Source organism: Nylanderia fulva, unplaced genomic scaffold (assembly GCF_048542155.1).
Source record: "Nylanderia fulva isolate GAGA-0341 unplaced genomic scaffold, ASM4854215v1 Scaffold202, whole genome shotgun sequence".
NCBI lineage: Eukaryota > Metazoa > Arthropoda > Insecta > Hymenoptera > Formicidae > Nylanderia > Nylanderia fulva.
In genome coordinates this window covers 61847-82530 of record NW_028190267.1, presented here as the reverse complement: position 1 = coordinate 82530, position 20684 = coordinate 61847, and the positions used below count along the sequence as shown (strand labels likewise).

The following is a 20684-nucleotide window of genomic DNA, read 5'->3' as shown; positions in this document are numbered from 1 at the left end:
AAAGTGAATAACGTACAATAAGTTACATACTATCAACGTTATTTTTTATTTGGAAGAAAAGACTTTTAATACAAATGTTAAAACAATTATTGCTTTACATGTATAGATTTTTAAATTTACATTTTTTTACATTTTTACTTTTACATATGTTTTTTACATTTACATTTTTCATTATAAACTTATTTCATAATTCTTATTATTTATATAATTCAATCAGTTTCTATATTATTTACAAGAGGTATTATGCATCGCTTATTATTATCATAATTAATATTGTTTGTGGAATAAACAGGAATATTAATACATTTCTTTCTAATCGCAGAAGGAAATACACATTTAATAATGTCTGTTTTTTCTACAACGTAAGAGAAAAGATTTGACGTTATATTCCTATTTTTACATATTTCATCACCACGCAGTGTTTGCAATACCTTACAAATTAACAATTGTTTTTTTATGCCTGCTGATGTTTCTGCTATACATAGATATTGAATATCTAATAACGATCTATCTGTAGTTAAAATTGTACTGTTACATCTTTTTTTTAGTTGAGTACAATTGGAACCATGATAGAGAATATTTTGGTATATAAATCGCTGATAAGCTAGTGCTTTGTTTTTAACTGATTCTCCCAAAAATTGTTCGACAGTTATTTTTTCTATTAATGATAACTCTATGATAATTGCAGAACCAAATGCTCGCAAAGAATTTCCATATTCCATGCATCTTTTAATTCGACATTCTTTTATAATAGAATCAAAAAGATCCTTTCCTTTTTTACTACAATTAGGCTGATCAAAAACTGAACTTTGTTTTACGTATCTTATACGAGAATAAAATTTGCAGATTTGTTCCGGAATATATTGAGTGCCGTTAAAAAGTGATTGTATAGTATGATTAAAATCTTCATACGGAAAAGTTGACCATGCCCACAAAGCGCCAAATTGTTTTACAGCTTTTGGAATATGTAACATCAAGTGTATATTGTAGTTCATAAACATTGCTCCATACAATTTTTCAGTATCAAGTACAAATTTTTGGAGCGCAAACGTAGCTATGATAAAATTATTAGGAGATATTGTTGTACTTAGAAAAACATGCATACTGTAAACTAGTAACAACCAATGCTGTACATATTTATTTGGCATTAACCCTTTTAAACATATGAGAGAATAATATAAAGCAAAATTTTTGTATTCTGCACCTTTCCACAATCTCCGTTGTGTTATTGATTGAGGTGTTCTAGTTATTTCGGAGGTAGGTTTCATGCTCATTAATCTTTTATCAAAGAGCACTTCGTGCTTACGTAAGGACCAATCTTTCTCACGATTGCTAGAATCAAACCATGCCATCAAAAATTGTTTAATTACACCTTCTGCCAGGCTGTGCAAATATTCCGGCGGAAATGATGAAATGACGTTAAACAGTGGTATAAGTGTAACAATTGATGGCCATTTGACGCCCTTAACTGGTTTATTTTTTTCTTGACTTTTTTCAGCATGACGCACGTAATGGCTCTGTTTACGTAAAGTACATATATTGCCACAGTATACTCGTTTTCGCCTATTTTGTTCTATACAAATTTGTTTTCCTTTATGATAACAATATGGGCACCCATACTTTCCATTATACTGCTTTATACCCTGAATGGCTGATCTGGCAACAGAATCAACCGGAGCAAGCAATGTATGGACTTTTATAAGAATTGGTTCTTGGTGAATGAATGTCGTGCTTTCAAAGCCATTAAAATGTAAATCTATCAGTTCTTCAAGAAAAGGTTGGAGAAAAACATTCATTGGAGGTTTACTTGATTGGAACCATAAACCAGTTAGCAATATTTGTTGTTTTCGAATACGATAAGGCAATTCATTAATTGTTACCAAAATTGGCCATAAAGAAGATAGGGAAGAATTAAAAAGTTGTACGCCATCTGTATTCCATTGAATAATGTCATTTTACCCTATAATATTTTTTCTTTTCAGTTTACGGTACACTTTACCATTGATAACGTCACTTTCCTTTTCGTTTTCCTGTCGAAATTGCATAAAAACCTTAGAATTAACTAACTCGATTAGTTGCTCTTTCAGCGGTATATATATAAAAAATTTTCCATCTTTTTTGAGCTGTGATGGGTTATACTGCTCAGAACAATTATCGCATTTTACAGTAATGCAGTCATTGTCAACATGTAAAATAAGTATACATTGTGGACAAAAGTAATATACATGATAAGTCTGCTTTGGTACAGATTTACAAAATAGATATTTCGAACCGTGACATGTGCGAGGAAGATGACAATCAATGGTTTGGATGAAAGATTGTAATGCTGCATCAGTGAAATGATGACGTAAGGCTACACTCATTATTAGAAGTACACTTTCTTCTTTTGTTAAATCGCAGCCCTCATATAAAACTTGTCGGCACTGTAATATTTTTTAAATATTATTAAAAATATTGTATGCGTAATAATAACTTTAATTTATTTGTTTACCTGTACGTCATGATTGGGACAACGCTTTTCAACATTAATATTTTCATCTTCAAAATTTTCTTCATCCTGATCTGATTCGAAATTCTCGGAGCCTTCATTGAAATCGCTAACACTTGATGATTTGTGCTCTTCAATACTGTCATAATCATTATTATCATCGCTTATGCTTGTATCACTTTGCTGGTCACTGTCATCAATTTCTTAAACCGATGAATTACTATCATCAATATTATCAAGATTTGCAATACATAAATGGTCTAGTAGTTCCTGTTGATTTACATAATCTTCATTTTCATGCAGATCATCAAACGGTAGTCCATTCTACACATAATATTCATGTGTCAAAATACATATATATACAAATTGCAAATACTTAACATATAAAGAAAAACATATGTCAATAAAATTATAACTTCAAAATTCATGTAAGTAAATCAAATATTACAATTATATTTTAGAAAATGCAAATTTATAATTATTTATTATGTACTTACACGTGCATCAGGGGACATAACCTCTTCATTGTATGTCGTTCTCTCGCCCGTACTACATTCACCAACACCAACTCGTCTTTTCTTTCGAGAATAGTCTGTCGATAGAGGAAGGTCGCCAGTCCTTTTCAAATGTTCTTTATAAGGGCCTCGTTTCATTATTCTCAATACTTCGTTTCAAAACCATCGATGTAATGTATACAAAAACATAGAGCCACGTGATAACGAGGTGATATGCAAACTGTTGCGCGTTGAGCATGCGTTGTGGAACGCATGCGTACGCGCATAAGGATAACGCGGTAAACCAGAAAGAATCATACTCGCGATACGATCGTGCTAACAAGGAATTCGAAGGAATTTGGAAAGTATAGATAATTATAGTATTTATCGGATAAAGGTGCCTACTAAGGGTGCGATTACATGGACGCGCGGAAACGCGGAAACGCGGAAACGCGGAAGAGAAAGTAACTAAACTTTACTAGAGTCCCGCATTTCCGCGCGTTCCGTTCCGTCTGTTTTGATTGCCTTATATTACATGGACACAGATTAATAGACAGATCGCCAAAGGCCTGCCTAAAGAAGAGACCGCCATCTTCGTGCGATAGACTTTGCCCCTTACCGACACACTTTGCCCCTGGTTCGAGTCCGTGCTAAATTTCGTAGACTTGAACCAAAAGACTTTGCCCCTGGTTCGAGTCCGTGCTAAATTTTGTAGACTCGACCAAAAGACTTTGCCCCTGGTGCAAGTCCAGGCTAAATTTGTTTGACATTACCAACAGACTTTGCCCCTGGTGCGAATCCAGGCTAATTGATCATGAGACCAATTTGAGAGATTTGGCCCCCGTTGTGTGTGTGTGAGAGAGAGAGAGAGAGAGAGAGAGAGAGAGAATATTTTACATATGCATATATATATATATAAAATTTATTAAATATAAAAAATATATTGGCTTCCGGTTCCGGTGAGAGTGTGAGTGACAGGTGTGTGAAAGCGTGGCAGGTATTTGTGAGGAAAGAGTGAGAAAAGGGGTGAGGAGAATAGGAGATAGGAGGTGAGAGGGCGTAGGAAAAAGAGGAGGATAGATTGAAAGGATAGGAGAAGGAAAAGGGGTAAGGAGTTAGTAAATAGAAAGCAGGAAAAGGTGAGACACGTGGACACGTAGACACGTGGAAGAAAGAGAGTAGGTGTAGAGAGCAGGTGCAGATAGAAAGATAGGGAATTCAATAGGGAATTCACTAGGGAATTCACTAGCGAGTTGGAGCGAATTAGAACATAGAGTAAGTGTATCAAAGAAAGAAAGCGATAAGAGAAAAATGAATAAGGAGGAAAAGAATGTTAGTGAAGAGAATAGTAGAGATAGGAGGATAGAGACTACTAGAGATAGGATGGTTGAAGAAGGGGGAAAGAGGGGAGATGAGGAAGAAGTAAAAAAGAAGGCAGGGAGGCCAAGAAGAGTAGATGAGTTAGCGAAAGAGAGGAGGAGCAGTATGGGATGTATAGAGGATTTCTTGAAAAGGAAAAGGGAAGAAGGGGGAGAGGAGGATAAGGATGAAGAGGAAAGAAGTCTGAGAAGGAGCAAAAAAACAGAAAGGCTGAACAGAGAAGTAGGGGGGATAGAAAAGGAGGAGTTAAAGAGGATGATGGAGGAGATAGGAGAGAAGATTACAGAGAAGTTGGGTGAAAAAATAAGAAAATTGAAGATTGAAATATGGAAAAAGGAGGGGGAATGGAGAGAAGAAAGAAAAGAAATGGGAAAAAAGATAGAAAGACTGGAGGAAAAGGTGATAGAGTTGGAGGCAAGAATAGAGAAGAGAAGTAAAAAGGAAGAAAGAGAAAGAGAGGGGGGAGAAGGAGGGAGTAAGGGGTTAGGTGAGTCAATAATGGGGAAAATGAGAGACATAGGAAAGAGGTTAGAGTGGAAAGAGAGAGAAGAAAGAAGGAATAACATCGTGATAAGAAGAATAGAAGAAGGGAAGGAAGATGTAAAAGAAAGAGTGGAGAAAATAATGAAAGAAATAGGAGCGAAAACGGAAATAGAATGGATAAGAAGGTTGAAAGGAAAAGAGGGAAAGGAAGGAGAAATGGTGGTTGTAAGACTAGGCAGCAGAGAAGAACAAAAGAGACAGGTAATGGAAAAAAAGAGTCTGTTAAGAGGAAAGAGGGTGAGGATAGAGGACGACCTAACATGGGAGGAAAGAAAGATGAAATGGAGAATAATGGAAATTGCGGAGGAAGAAAAGAGGAAAGGGAACAAGGTGTGGACAAACTACGGTAGGATAAAAATCAATGATGTTTGGTGGAAATGGGAGGAGGAAGAAAGAGTGCTCAAGAACTGGAAAGGAGAAATTAGAGAAGGAACGGAGAAAATGGAGGTGGAAGAGGGGGGCATGAAGACAAGAATGGAGGAAAAAAAGGGATAGAAGAGGGGAGAAGAGAAGAAGGAAGGAAAGGAGAAGGGAAGAAGAGTAGTAAGAAGAGAAAGGAGGAGGGAGAAAGGGAGACGGAGATAGAAAGAAGAAAGGAGCAAGAGAGAAAGGAAAAAGGAGAAGCAAGAGAGGAATGGAAGATAGGTTTTTGGAATGTGGCAGGGTTGAAAAACAAGGAAGAAAAATTCTGGAAAGAAATAGAGGATTGGGAGGTAGTGGTGATGATGGAAACATGGATAGAGGAAAAGGGGTGGGAGGCGATTAAAAAGAGGTTACCGAAAGGATATACATGGGAGAAGCAAGCAGCAAAAAAGAGAAAGAAGAAAGGAAGACCGATGGGGGGAATGATCATGGGGGTAAAGGAGGAGAGGGGAAGGATAAAAGTATCAGGAATGGGAGAAGAGGCGGAGGGAATAATGATGGCGGATTTAGAGGTAGGAAGAGAGAAGTGAAGGGTAATAGGTATATACATTAACGGGGACATGGAAAGGAAAATGGAGAAAATGAAGGAATGGATGGAAAAGAAAGAAGAAGACAAATGGACGATTTTAGGAGGAGATTTCAACGCAAGGACAGGTAGAAGGGGGGGAGTGATAGGAGGAGAGGAGGAAGAGGAAAGAAGATCGAAGGACAAGAAGGTAAATGAGGATGGGAGGAAGTTGATAAAAGAGCTAGAAGAAGTGGGATGGGGAATTTTTAACGGAGGGATTAGAGGGGATAGGGAGGGGGAGTACACATATACAGGAGGAAGAGGGGAATCGGTGATAGACTATGTGGTGGGAGACGATAGAGTAAAGGAAAAGATAAAGAGAATGGAGGTGGGAGATAACATAGAGTCGGACCATCACCCTCTGATTGTAACGTTAGAAAGAAGAGGAGGTGCTGAAAAGGGGAAAAGGAAGGAAGGAAAAGGAATAAGAAAAAAGGGGAGATAGACGAAGAGGGGAGGAGAAAGAAGAAGAGAGGAAATAGAATGGGGAGAGGGGTGGAAAGAGGGAATGGAAGAGGAGCTAGAGGAAAAAATAGGAAGGATAGAAGAGGAATTGAGAGAAGGAGAAAAAGAGAGTGGAGAAGGAAAAAAGAAAGGGTGGTGGGATGAGGAATGTGAGGAGAAGAGGAAAGAAGTGAGGAGAAAGCTAAGGGAATGGAGGAAGAAAGGAGGAGGAGGAGAAGGATACAGAAAAGAAAGGGCAGAATATAAGCTAATGTGTAAAGGAAAAAGGGAGGAGGAGAGGATAAGATGGTACAAGGAAGCGATAGAGGCAAGAACGGAAGGAGAGGTATGGAAAATTATAAACAGGGAAAGGAAGAAGAGAGAAGGAGTGAATGAGGAGATAAAAGCGGAAGAGTGGAAGGAATATTTCATGGACTTATTGGGAGGGGTAGAGGTTAAAATTGTAAGAGGAGGAAAAGAGAAAAGGGAGAGGGATGAGGAGCAGGAGATAAGCAGGGGGGAAGTAAAGAGGATATTGGGAAAATTGAAGAAAGGAAAAGCAGCGGGGGAGGATGGGATACCGAGTGAGGTATGGAAATATGGAGGAGAGAGGGTAGAAGAGTGGGTATGGGAAATGTGCAACAGAGTCTGGAGAGGGGAAGGATGGCCGGAGAGGTGGAAAGAGGGGATAATAGTACCACTGTTAAAAAAGGGAACGGGGAATAGGGTGGAAAACTACAGAGGGGTGACTTTGATGCCAACGTTATATAAGGTGTATGTGGGGATTCTAACAGAAAGGTTAAAGGAGGAAATAGAGAGGGGGAATATGTTGCCGGAGAGTCAAACAGGCTTTAGGAAGGGAATGGGGGTGATTGACAGTATATATGTGCTAAACTACCTGATCAATAAAAAAGTGAAGAAGAAGGGAGGTAAGGTAGTAGCGGCCTTCATAGATCTGCGGCGTTTGACTCAGTGGATAGTGAGGTGTTAATGGAGGCGATAAGGAAGAGGGGGGTAAGAGAAGGGTTAAGTAGTAGGATAGAAGAGGTATACAAGGAAACGAGGAGTAAAGTAAGAGCGGGGAAGGAGGAAGGAGAAAACTTCTGGACGGCAAGGGGTGTGAGGCAAGGTTGTCCAATGAGCCCACACTTGTTCAATTTGTTGATAGCGGATATAGAGGAAGTGCTGAAAAAAGGAGGCTGGGGAGGAGTAAAGTTGGGAGGGGAAAAAGTGCACTGCTTGGCATATGCTGATGACATGGTGTTGTTGGCGGAGAAGGAGGAGGGGATGATACATATGTTGAGGAAAATGGAAAATTACATGGATAAAAAAAGGCTAGAGGTAAATGTGGATAAGACAAAAATAATGAGGTTTAGAAAGGGGGGAGGAAGAATGAGGAAAATGGAGTGGAGATGGAAAGGGAAAAAATTAGAGGAAGTGAAAGAGTTCAAGTATCTAGGATATAAGTTACAAAGGAATGGAGGACAGGAGGCGCAGGTGAGGGACAGAGTGAGGAAAGCAGGAGCGGTGATGAGACAAGTATGGGGTATGGGAAAGAGAAGATTTGCAGGAGACTGGATGAAAAGAGTATGGTTAATGGAAAGGTTGGTGGGAACGGTGATGGAGTATGGGGCGGAGATATGGGGGTGGAAGGAGAGGAGAGAAGTAGAGGCAATGCAGGAAAGATGGATTAGGTGGACGCTAGGAGTAGATTGGTGTACGTCGGGGTATATGGTAAGAGAAGAGATAGGAAAGGATAAATTCAGGATAAGAGCAGGAAGAAGAGCGATAGGGTATGAGAAAAAATTAGAGGAAGGAATGGGAGGAAGTTTAGCGAGGAAATGCTATGAGGAGATGAAGGAGAGGGTAAAGGAAGGAAAGGAGAAAACGGTGTGGGAGGAGGAGAGGGCAAAATTTTTTGAAGGAAGGGGGATAGAAGAGAGGGAGATGGAGGAAAAAAGAGAAAGGGGGAGGAAGTATATGAGGGATGGGAGCAGAAGGACAGAGAAAGGCAAAAGGAGGAAAGATGGGAGAAGATAAGAGAGTCGAGATACAATAGATGGTATGGAGAATGGAAGGAGGAGGGTTTACCGGAATACTTGAGAAAGGGATGGGGGGAAAGCAGATGGAGAAGGATAGTGAGGTATAGAATGAACAATGAAATGAGGGGGGCGAGATACTGGGAAGAGGAGGGGAAAAGAAGATGCAGACTATGTGGGATGGAAGACGAAACTTGGGAACATGTAATAGGAGAATGTGGGGGAGAGGGGAATAAGGGAAACTGGTGGGAAAAAATGAGGGAAATACTGCAAGAAGGAGGAGAGGGAGAAGGATGGATGAGGGAATTAGAAAAAAAGAGGATGGAGGGGAGGGTGGAAGGGGAAGAGGAGGAAGGAGGTATAAGGAGAATGTGTGAAAGTATGAATGAGGTGTTGGGGAATGTATGGGGAACTGGAAGCCGAGGCGAAGCGAGAAATAGGTTAGGGACAGCTCTTTCTCTCTCTTAATTAGTAAATAGGTAGATTAAGTTAGAGATAAGATAATTGTAAAATAGATGTAAGAGTAGAATGTAAGAGTAGTCTATAAGTTAAGATTGTAAGAAATTTGTAAGGTTTGGGTACGCTCCTCAAAAGCGCCTTTAATCCCTGAGGGGGCAAATAAAGTATTGAATATAAAAAATATATTTTTTACACATAAAATGTTTTTTTATTGAAATAATCACGATTTTAAATGTGATTTAACACAGTGTTCAAAAATTTTTTAATTAAATTTTTTAATTAAATTTTATTAAAGAAAATTACTTGAAATTTTTTACATTAAGAATTTAAAGGCTCTTTATTCTCTTGTAGAAATTTATCACTACGCCAATTAATCACTTATTTCGAGTATTTAAAATACTATAATATACAGTAATTTAAGTATTCGAAATAAAAGTGATTAATTACTCGAAATAAGTGATAAATTGGCGTTACTAGTAATAAATTTCTATAAGGGTTGAAATAAAGTATAAGAAATAAATAGGCTATATGTGAGCCGTATGCAAAATGTGAGATGTAAGACGCATATTAAAATTTAATTTTTCGATATAACTTTCAAAAATGTACACGAGGTACAAAAAATTAGCTTGGACATTTGTAAGACTTAAAATTGGGATTAATTCTCAATTCTATTAATTAAATTTCGATATAACACACCTTACATCCGCGCACGGCTCACATATAGCCCATTTATTAGTGCAATTTTTAAGTTCCTTATTTTTCAAAGTTCACCTTTTTACGTTATCAAATATTTTTGGTACGTTTTCAAGAATTTTATATTTTTACTTACCGCAGTTTCTTATCCAAATGTAAAATCTTTTATCGCAGTCTATAAAAAATTGAAACAATTTACAATTTTATGATATAATATTATTATTATTACAATTTCTATATATATGCACATCTGTCAAATATCGTGATTTATTTCACATTATTATTATCTATTTTAATAAAAAAAAAAAAAAAAACACTTGCAACAATCAAAAATAAACCGCCTGCCGCAAACGGAAAATGCCAAGAAAGCACGCAATTTCCGCGAATCTCGTAATTTTTATGAAAAATCAACAATTTCAACGAAATTGTAAATTCTTCATATCATTGCACAAGTATAATTTACAATAATAATTTTCAGTAACTACGATAAAAAATCGTAGACTGAAAACCGCAAACGAAAGTGCAATGGGAGTAAGAGTAAAGTCTGTGATAAAATTAATTGGCAATAGAAAATTAATAATTTTCAAATAGAAAAATTTTGAAATTACCGAGGATTTACAAATTATAAAGTAAAAATATTAAATAATTTATGTTTTTGAATTTTGCTCGCGGAGAGGATCTTTAAAACAAGATTTTTAGAAGAGAGGACCCTTAAAATATAAACAGGCAAAAACGTTGGAAAAATTAAAGCGCGCGTTTAAACAGATAAACGCAATGAAATAGATACGCAATTGTTTTTACTTATCGCTGTAAGCTCACAAGCTTCTGACGTGCTATACACTTTTATATAATATATACAGGGTGTCCGGTAACTAACGGACCAATGATTAAGGGCGGATTCTCTGGCCAATTTGGAGACGATTTTTCCTTAGCAAAAATGTTGAGAAGTCAATAATTTTCGAGTTATAAGCGATTGAAAAAAATAGGTTTTTTGAAAACTAAACGTTTTGGAGTTAAAAGTCTAACATAATTACATTCTTCAGTTAATTTCAGGTAGAGTTTACTATAATAAAATTTTAATTTAAGGCTTAGTTATAAAGATACATAATGACAAAGATTGGAAAGTTGTAAAAAATGATGACCTTTTTCGACATTTTCGCTGAGGAAAAATCGTTCCCAAATTGACCAAAGAATCCATTTGTAATCATTGGTCTGTTAGTTACCGGACACCCTGTATATTGGACACGAGTTTCGTTTGTTTCAGATTCTCGAGAGTTGAAGTAGGAACATACGAGTATCATATATCGTTTATGACTTGCCGAATGAAAGCAAGACAGAGAGCGAACGAGATGATGAGCTTAATAGCTCATAATGTTATAAATAAATAAATAAAAAATTATAACCTGACCTACTAGTTATTGAATCTTTTTTTAATAAAATGTTTCATTATTATTATCATCTAAGTCTAAGTCGTTTAATTACTTTTTAGTTTTTTAATAATTAATTTAATTTATTCTAGTCATTTTTATATGAGAAAAATAATATCACGTATACGTTTTATAATGAATTAATATATTTCGGGAACCGAATTATATATTCTTAATAATATAAAAGTGTTCAAAAATTATATTTGACTTTTAATTTTAATTATTTTTTAGCAAAGAGTTCCGAAATCTCTTACACACATAATGGGGATTTTTTTCATCCATATAATTCGCAATTAAGTATATATGTTATTTTGTGTTTTGCAGTTTATGGTTGTGAAATTCTTATCTACTAATGATGAAGAAACTGATGATGAATGTTACGAGGTGGCTCTTTCAAAATGGCTTGAAGATTTAGATGAAAATAGGATTGGAAATATATTCTGGCCAGAAAATAAATCTATAGCAGGGACATTAGTTCGAACTCAAGCAAATGCGGAATCAAATTGGCCCACTTATACAGTGGAAGTTAAAAGATACTATGGTGAGCAATTTTCTCTTATATCTTCTTTTTTCTGCCTGTTTAAAAGTTATTAATAATATGGTTTGTTGCACTAGATACATATATTCAAGCGCGAAAAGGATTAACAGGAATAATAGAGTATGCTTCAGCCTATGAGACTGATACTGGAAAAGAAATGGGAAGAGGAAAGAGGAAGAAAAAAGTAAAACCATTCACGTCTTCAGAGGAATCTGATAATGATCAGTGTGTAAAAGATCAATTGAAGAAAAAAAAGTGTAGCATTCCTTCACCACCAACAATCCATGTTCCTGGAACTTCTATCTCAACTGATAAGAATTCTGGTCATATTAAATACAAAAGACATATTATTAAAGATTCCTCAAGCATAAAAAAACTGAAAGTTGCAAAAGATTCAAGTGAATCTACAGGATCAGAAAATACTCGTGAACGATTGCTTGAAAAGATTATCAATGAAAGAAAAAAGGCTATGAAAAAAAATGAGAAAAATAATACTACATTATTTGCTGCACATTCACAAGTTTTACAACCATCATCAGGAAAGCAATCTACATCTAACACCTTTCTTTGTCAACGTAACATGAAGACTTCCTCTACATCAAAAATTGTGAAATCTCCAGAGAAGACTGCAGTTAATAAGCTCAGAGAATTGTTTGATAACACTAAGACAAAAACCAAAGAAAAGGTTAAAAAATCTAAACCCTCTACAGCTTCTGAAGTTTCCTTAAAAATTACACCAGGTCCTTCTAACAACTATTCTGAAAGATCTAATATGAGTCCTTCGACAGAGTCCGATATTTCAAGGAAATCAGATGATCCGCTTAGAAACCCACAGAAATCTCCTTCTTTGTTGAATTTGGAATTAAAAAGAGAACATAATCCGATAAATTCTTTGTCTCAATCACCATCAGTAAATGATGATACTTCACAAGATACTACACTACTCGCACAAGAAGAAAAGAGCAGCCCACTTTCTTCCAAAGAAAAATTAGAGCGACCTGTTCGTAATTTGACAAATGTTCTTAGTGCAGGTATATTAGATTGTTTGCTCATACACATGTGTATATGTATGTGAATGTATATATATATCCCAGACAGCACAAAATGGTCGAAGAATGTTCAAAGAACATTTTGTGTTGTCTGGGTATATATATATATATATATATATATATATATGTAATGTGTATATGTATATTTTAATAATTTGTCATTTTATGTTTACATATATATTTTCAGATTTTGATCAACATTTTATAACATTGAAAAAGAACTTAGACGACATGAGCAGCAAGCTTGACGTCATTATTATGAACCAAGCGAACTTAAATAAATGTTTGATTCCGGAACAGGCTATCATTACTAGACCTTCAAATCTACCTCCTTTACCTTTAAATGATATGAAAAGTCTCGAAGAATTTGACAAATTTTTATCTAAAGATGTAAATCTGTCGGCAGCGGTAAGTAATATTTTATATGCTTATATAACCTAATATATTTTTATTACAATTTTTATTATAGTTATTATAATAATTCTTTAACATTATTTGTGCTATGCTTCTTATATTTTTAAATATATCATACAAGTATATTTTTATTTATTAACATGAGTGATAAATAAATAAATGTGTGTGTGTGTGTGTGTGTAACGTTGACAAAGAGAGGTGCTAATGATTTTTCCCGGTGTTTATATTTTTTACAGTGTTACTATTTGAAGAGTTTGCCGTTAGGTGATAATGAAAAAATTGTAGCATCAAGACTTATGACCAAATTGATGACTAATTCCTTAGCGAAACAATTCAACTTTGATGGTCATAATCCTCAAAAGGCTAAAGTTAATAAAAGGCCATTTAAGAAACTGAAACTATGGGAATTATTTCAAGGTATTTTATCTTCTTTTCAATATTTTGTTTCATCTTAAGTTTATTGTAGAAAAAATTCATAAATATTTTTTTTTTTTCTAGGAGTTATGCTATTAAAATTTCCTAACAGTGATTTGGAAGATGCCTTAAATGCAGTCAGAAATTGGCTACGAAACGCTGCTGGGCGTAAGCAATGAAATGTGCAATTTCATTTTTTTTATTTTTAACAGAATCTAATGTATAAGAAAAGCAGAGGTAAAAAGTGCTCGCATACGAGAATATTGCGTTGTGATATCTTATTATTCTTAGACGACTCTTTACAAGGTCTTTTTCTCGATACAAATTAGCACGGGGGAGGTTTCCCATTAAAAGGGAAGAGGTCATTTAATATTCGTCATAAAATGCAATTAATTATTTTTTTTTCTTGAATGTGAAATATGATCTCTATTCATGTGCAATTTGCGAAGTCTTATGTCATTTTTATTTTGTTATTGTATTTTTGATATTGCTGCTTTATTTTGAATATTATTTGTCTTATTTTTTATTTATGTAACTGATAAGACATTGTCAGGTTTAAATTTGATTTGAATTATTACATATAAAAGTTTTTAGTTGAAGTATGTATATGTAGAATATATATGTACACTAATAAAGAATGTATATACAGGGTTTGTCCGGAAAGTAATGCGTCGCATTTTTTTGTGACGCGACTATACATCGCAGAGCGATGGGACCGGTTGGGGAGAAAGGGGGGTACCCTTAGCTTTCCAACGGTAGGTCGCTCAATTGTTTCCATGCGCTTGGAGGGTTAGGACGGCTTATTCTGTGAACCTCTGCTTAGTGGTCGCGTCGAACTTGTGATGGAGAGAACGATAGAGCAACGCTATGCGATAAAGTTTGTTATTACGGCCTACCTGACCCGGATCGGTGTGGCAACGGTGCCGCAGCCGCCCTACAGTCCCGACTTGGCCCCGGCGGACTTTTTTTTATTTCCTCGGCTGAAAAGGGAGCTCAAAGGACAACAGCTCGAGTCGGTTGACAACGTACAAGCTACTTCGACGGCCTCCCTGAACAGCATCCCAGTCAAGGAGTTCCAGAAATCTTATGACGCATGGAAATCGCGTTGGCAAAAATGTATTGACGCAGAAGGGTCATACTTCGAACAATTTTAAGTTGTTTTACCTATGCGATCAATAAATTCTTTTTTAAAAAAATGCGACGCATTACTTTCCGGACAAACCCTGTATATACATATATAAAATATATATATTTATAATATATATATATCAAGACACGATAAGATGGCATATACTGGAGTTTTCAGTATGTCAACAAAGATTATCCTGTACTGAAATTGTCCAATACATATTAATAAAAAATAGATATAAGGTTAATAATACATATAAAATTATTTTCTAAAGTGTCTTTTCCATCCTTTCAGTTTCAATTATATAAATATATGTATAACAATCTAAATACCAAGATCCAAATAATTTTAGTGTTGGTTCTATTTTTTTCATTCGTAAATTAAAAAGGTAATGTAAATTTTCTAAAGAAAATATATTTGCATGCATCCAATATTACAATTCAATGAATGTTTACTGAGCAATTTGTTTTGATTAGAATATTACATTATTCTATATTTTACAATAAAAATATACTTAGAATTAAAATAAAATGTTCACTGAATGGTGTACGTAATACTGCACTTATTGCCTGCGTTCGCAGCAGAGAAAGTAGAAGTGTCTGTTGTAAAATTATTGAATTTGAGTATTGTATGAGCTTAGGTTTAGTCAAAACTAAAAGCATACGCCAATTATACGCCATTATTAGATTCATCAATTTTACAACATTTGCAACGCTACTTTTTCTGCTGAATACAGCCGTTACATCAATTATTTAGATGTCTATTAGACATTTTATAGACGTTTATATTAACGTCTAGATGGTGTCGAAATTCAAAGATTTGTCCGTCTATATAGACGTCAAATTAGATCTTACTTAGACGCATATAAAAGACATCGATTCGACGTCTATTCAACATGCCATTTCTCCCTGGGTATATGAAGTACACTACGTTTCGACCTTAAATTTAGGTTCTTTTCAAGTGCTAAAATTATAAAAAATCAATAGTTAGCGACGCAAAACTAAAACTAAATACAAGTCAATTTGTGCAAAGAGAGACAACAATGTACTTACTTAAAACAATTCTAATAAGCCACATTAAGATATAGAGATATAAATTATGATATGTTAAGCGCTGTAAACTTTAACATGTCGCTAAGACATTCTGTCAACTACTGATACAAGACGCTAAATTATTCTAATGTCGTTTATAGATTGGAATGCATTGATTGCAATGTTTCTTACATAAGACAAACAAAGAGACATTTAAATACTCGCATAAAGGAACACCAGAACAACATTAAAAAGCATGAATCGAATCTGTCGGTTGTTAGCAAACATAGAATAAAATGCAATCACGATTTCCGGTGGCTTGACCCTTGTATTTTACATACTAAAAAACATAGACGTAAGAGAAAGATTGCTGAAATGTTATATATTAAAAAGCAAACAAACACAATCAATCTTCAAACTGACACAGACAATCTCAACTTTGTTTATGATAAGGTCATTAGAATAATTTAGCGTCTTGTATCAATAGTTGACAGAATGTCTTAGCGACATGTTAAAGTTTACAGCGCTTAACATATCATAATTTATATCTCTATATCTTAATGTGGTTTATTAGAATTGTTTTAAGTAAGTACATTATTGTCTCTCCTTGCACGAATTGACTTGTATTTAGTTTTAGTTTTGCGTCGCTAACTATTGATTTTTTATAATTTTTGCACTTGAAAAGAACCTAAATTTAAGGTCAAAACGTAGTGTACTTTATATCTAATAAAGACAAATCATATTAATAAGAACCAGTATGGTCGAACTAATCATTAATTTCCTTATCATTTTTTAAATTCTCTCTGGCAAAGAATACAAATCTATTAAAAAAATTTTTAATATAAATATTTAATAATAAGAATATTTTTAAGTCAGCTCTTCAATTTTTAAACCACAATATTCCTCTCGACTAAAGAGCCAAACGCGATGTTATTGCGACAAATTAAGATAAGAAAATTTGGAAACAAGGAATTTGAATCCTATGGTTGGGATCTCAGAAATTCCCTTTGTTCCTTCTCTTAACATCCCTTGTAAAGAAATAGACGAGAAAAATATTGGTCCGAAAGTCGGCTGTGAATCGGGAATCGAACCCGAGACCTTCCGCTTGCCGGGCAACTGCTCTTCCAACTGAGCTATTCAGACACTTACAAATCAATATTTCTCTCAATGTTTATACCCCCCACCCCCCACCAGGGCTCTTTAGTCGAGAGGAATATTGTGGTTTAAAAATTTAAAAAATTGAAGAGCTGACTTAAAAATATTTTTATTATTTATATAAATTTAACATATATAAGATAGGCAATAAGAGCCAAATCGCGGATGACAGTGCGTTATTCTAAACGAAACTAAATTTTTTCGTTAGAATTAAATACCTGTGCACAAGGCACCAAATTTTTACTTGGACACGGCCAAGATATAAAATTGGAATAATCTCTACAAGAGATTTTTAATTCCATGTATCCCCTATTCCCCCTAAAGAAATAAAGTGCGAGAGAAAAATATAGATCCGAAAGTCGCAGAATCGGGAATCGAACCCGAGACCTTTCGCTTGCCGGGCGACTGCTCTTCCAACTGAGCTATTCAGATCCTTTCGATTCTATACTTTTCTCTGTTATATATATTAATGTTGGTAAATAAACGCCTTTAAGCCAGCGTGTATAAATTAAGAGTTTAACTAGGCTCTGTAATATATAAATATAAATTTAACATATATAAGATAGGCAATAAGAGCCAAATCGCGGATGACAGTGCGTTATTCTAAACGAAACTAAATTTTTTCGTTAGAATTAAATACCTGTGCACAAGGCACCAAATTTTTACTTGGACACGGCCAAGATATAAAATTGGAATAATCTCTACAAGAGATTTTTAATTCCATGTATCCCCTATTCCCCCTAAAGAAATAAAGTGCGAGAGAAAAATATAGATCCGAAAGTCGCAGAATCGGGAATCGAACCCGAGACCTTTCGCTTGCCGGGCGACTGCTCTTCCAACTGAGCTATTCAGATCCTTTCGATTCTATACTTTTCTCTGTTATATATATTAATGTTGGTAAATAAACGCCTTTAAGCCAGCGTGTATAAATTAAGAGTTTAACTAGGCTCTGTAATATATAAATATAAATTTAACATATATAAGATAGGCAATAAGAGCCAAATCGCGGATGACAGTGCGTTATTCTAAACGAAACTAAATTTTTTCGTTAGAATTAAATACCTGTGCACAAGGCACCAAATTTTTACTTGGACACGGCCAAGATATAAAATTGGAATAATCTCTACAAGAGATTTTTAATTCCATGTATCCCCTATTCCCCCTAAAGAAATAAAGTGCGAGAGAAAAATATAGATCCGAAAGTCGCAGAATCGGGAATCGAACCCGAGACCTTTCGCTTGCCGGGCGACTGCTCTTCGTTTATTTACCAACATTAATATATATAACAGAGAAAAGTATAGAATCGAAAGGATCTGAATAGCTCAGTTGGAAGAGCAGTCGCCCGGCAAGCGAAAGGTCTCGGGTTCGATTCCCGATTCTGCGACTTTCGGATCTATATTTTTCTCTCGCACTTTATTTCTTTAGGGGGAATAGGGGATACATGGAATTAAAAATCTCTTGTAGAGATTATTCCAATTTTATATCTTGGCCGTGTCCAAGTAAAAATTTGGTGCCTTGTGCACAGGTATTTAATTCTAACGAAAAAATTTAGTTTCGTTTAGAATAACGCACTGTCATCCGCGATTTGGCCCTTATTGCCTATCTTATATATGTTAAATTTATATTTATATATTACAGAGCCTAGTTAAACTCTTAATTTATACACGCTGGCTTAAAGGCGTTTATTTACCAACATTAATATATATAACAGAGAAAAGTATAGAATCGAAAGGATCTGAATAGCTCAGTTGGAAGAGCAGTCGCCCGGCAAGCGAAAGGTCTCGGGTTCGATTCCCGATTCTGCGACTTTCGGATCTATATTTTTCTCTCGCACTTTATTTCTTTAGGGGGAATAGGGGATACATGGAATTAAAAATCTCTTGTAGAGATTATTCCAATTTTATATCTTGGCCGTGTCCAAGTAAAAATTTGGTGCCTTGCGCACAGGTATATAATTCTAACGAAAAAATTTAGTTTCGTTTAGAATAACGCACTGTCATCCGCGATTTGGCTCTTATTGCCTATCTTATATATGTTAAATTTATATTTATATATTACAGAGCCTAGTTAAACTCTTAATTTATACACGCTGGCTTAAAGGCGTTTATTTACCAACATTAATATATATATAACAGAGAAAAGTATAGAATCGAAAGGATCTGAATAGCTCAGTTGGAAGAGCAGTCGCCCGGCAAGCGAAAGGTCTCGGGTTCGATTCCCGATTCTGCGACTTTCGGATCTATATTTTTCTCTCGCACTTTATTTCTTTAGGGGGAATAGGGGATACATGGAATTAAAAATCTCTTGTAGAGATTATTCCAATTTTATATCTTGGCCGTGTCCAAGTAAAAATTTGGTGCCTTGTGCACAGGTATTTAATTCTAACGAAAAAATTTAGTTTCGTTTAGAATAACGCACTGTCATCCGCGATTTGGCTCTTATTGCCTATCTTATATATGTTAAATTTATATTTATATATTACAGAGCCTAGTTAAACTCTTAATTTATACACGCTGGCTTAAAGGCGTTTATTTACCAACATTAATATATATAACAGAGAAAAGTATAGAATCGAAAGGATCTGAATAGCTCAGTTGGAAGAGCAGTCGCCCGGCAAGCGAAAGGTCTCGGGTTCGATTCCCGATTCTGCGACTTTCGGATCTATATTTTTCTCTCGCACTTTATTTCTTTAGGGGGAATAGGGGATACATGGAATTAAAAATCTCTTGTAGAGATTATTCCAATTTTATATCTTGGCCGTGTCCAAGTAAAAATTTGGTGCCTTGTGCACAGGTATTTAATTCTAACGAAAAAATTTAGTTTCGTTTAGAATAACGCACTGTCATCCGCGATTTGGCTCTTATTGCCTATCTTATATATGTTAAATTTATATTTATATATTACAGAGCCTAGTTAAACTCTTAATTTATACACGCTGGCTTAAAGGCGTTTATTTACCAACATTAATATATATAACAGAGAAAAGTATAGAATCGAAAGGATCTGAATAGCTCAGTTGGAAGAGCAGTCGCCCGGCAAGCGAAAGGTCTCGGGTTCGATTCCCGATTCTGCGACTTTCGGATCTATATTTTTCTCTCGCACTTTATTTCTTTAGGGGGAATAGGGGATACATGGAATTAAAAATCTCTTGTAGAGATTATTCCAATTTTATATCTTGGCCGTGTCCAAGTAAAAATTTGGTGCCTTGTGCACAGGTATTTAATTCTAACGAAAAAATTTAGTTTCGTTTAGAATAACGCACTGTCATCCGCGATTTGGCTCTTATTGCCTATCTTATATATGTTAAATTTATATTTATATATTACAGAGCCTAGTTAAACTCTTAATTTTTATTATTGTTTGTCGCGTTTGGACCAATTACGACGCCTTGGTGGGGGGTGGGGGGTATAAACATTGAGAGAAATATTGATTTGTAAGTGTCTGAATAGCTCAGTTGGAAGAGCAGTTGCCCGGCAAGCGGAAGGTCTCGGGTTCGATTCCCGATTCAGCCGACTTTTGGACCAATATTTTTCTCGTCTATTTCTTTACAGGGGATGTTAAGAGAAGGAACAAGGGGAATTTCTGAGATCCCAACCATAGAATTCAAATTCCTTGTTTCTAAATTTTCTTATCTTAATTTGTCGCAATAACATCGCGTTTGGCTCTTTAGTCGAGAGGAATATTGTGGTTTATAAATATTTAAGTTTATGCAAAACACAGCGCAAAATAAAATATCCGTGAGTAAAAAAAAAAATAATATAGTAGTTATCCTCGAAAAATTTGCAACATTTTTGTATAAATTTCATGAAAATCGGTCTACAAATGTGGGAGTAGTTCGCGGTTATACAGACAGAACAATTAATTTTCTGTGTTAAATCAGGTTCTATAAAGTTCTATAAAGGGTTCGCGCGATCCGAAAATTTAGTATTTAAATAATACATATAGTGATAATTGGATGAATCGTGGAGCACTTTTCTGGCAAATATGCACCTAGCT

General features: G+C 35.2%; 2 protein-coding genes and 2 long non-coding RNA genes across 4 annotated transcripts in view; 2 read left to right on the top strand and 2 right to left on the bottom strand.

The window, feature by feature from the left end:
• The window catches only part of LOC146723361 (uncharacterized), a 43839-nt gene extending 32901 nt beyond the window's left edge, over positions 1-10938 (top strand). The window contains exon 2 of the long non-coding RNA XR_014924622.1: positions 10796-10938. This is a non-coding gene — a long non-coding RNA (uncharacterized LOC146723361). The remainder of the gene's footprint in view (positions 1-10795) is intronic.
• Positions 28-1946, bottom strand: LOC146723363 (uncharacterized; the record flags this gene model as incomplete). The annotated part of the gene is made up of 1 exon (XM_085482435.1): positions 28-1946. A coding segment is annotated over one exon (1737 nt), but the record flags the coding sequence as incomplete, so codon positions are not given.
• On the bottom strand, positions 2218-3264 carry LOC146723362 (uncharacterized). Its single transcript, XR_014924623.1, has 3 exons — positions 2986-3264; positions 2492-2812; positions 2218-2423 (listed from the first exon to the last, which is right to left on the bottom strand). It is a non-coding gene; the product is annotated as an uncharacterized LOC146723362 (long non-coding RNA).
• Positions 10939-11282: 344 nt separating the features above from the next.
• LOC114943272 (uncharacterized) lies at positions 11283-13552 on the top strand. The gene is made up of 5 exons (XM_029318864.2): positions 11283-11499; positions 11574-12527; positions 12733-12953; positions 13196-13376; positions 13458-13552. Exons 1-5 carry the CDS (start codon positions 11286-11288, stop codon positions 13550-13552), a joined length of 1665 nt encoding a protein of 554 aa, XP_029174697.2. The 5' UTR covers positions 11283-11285.
• The last annotated feature ends 7132 nt before the right edge of the window (positions 13553-20684 follow it).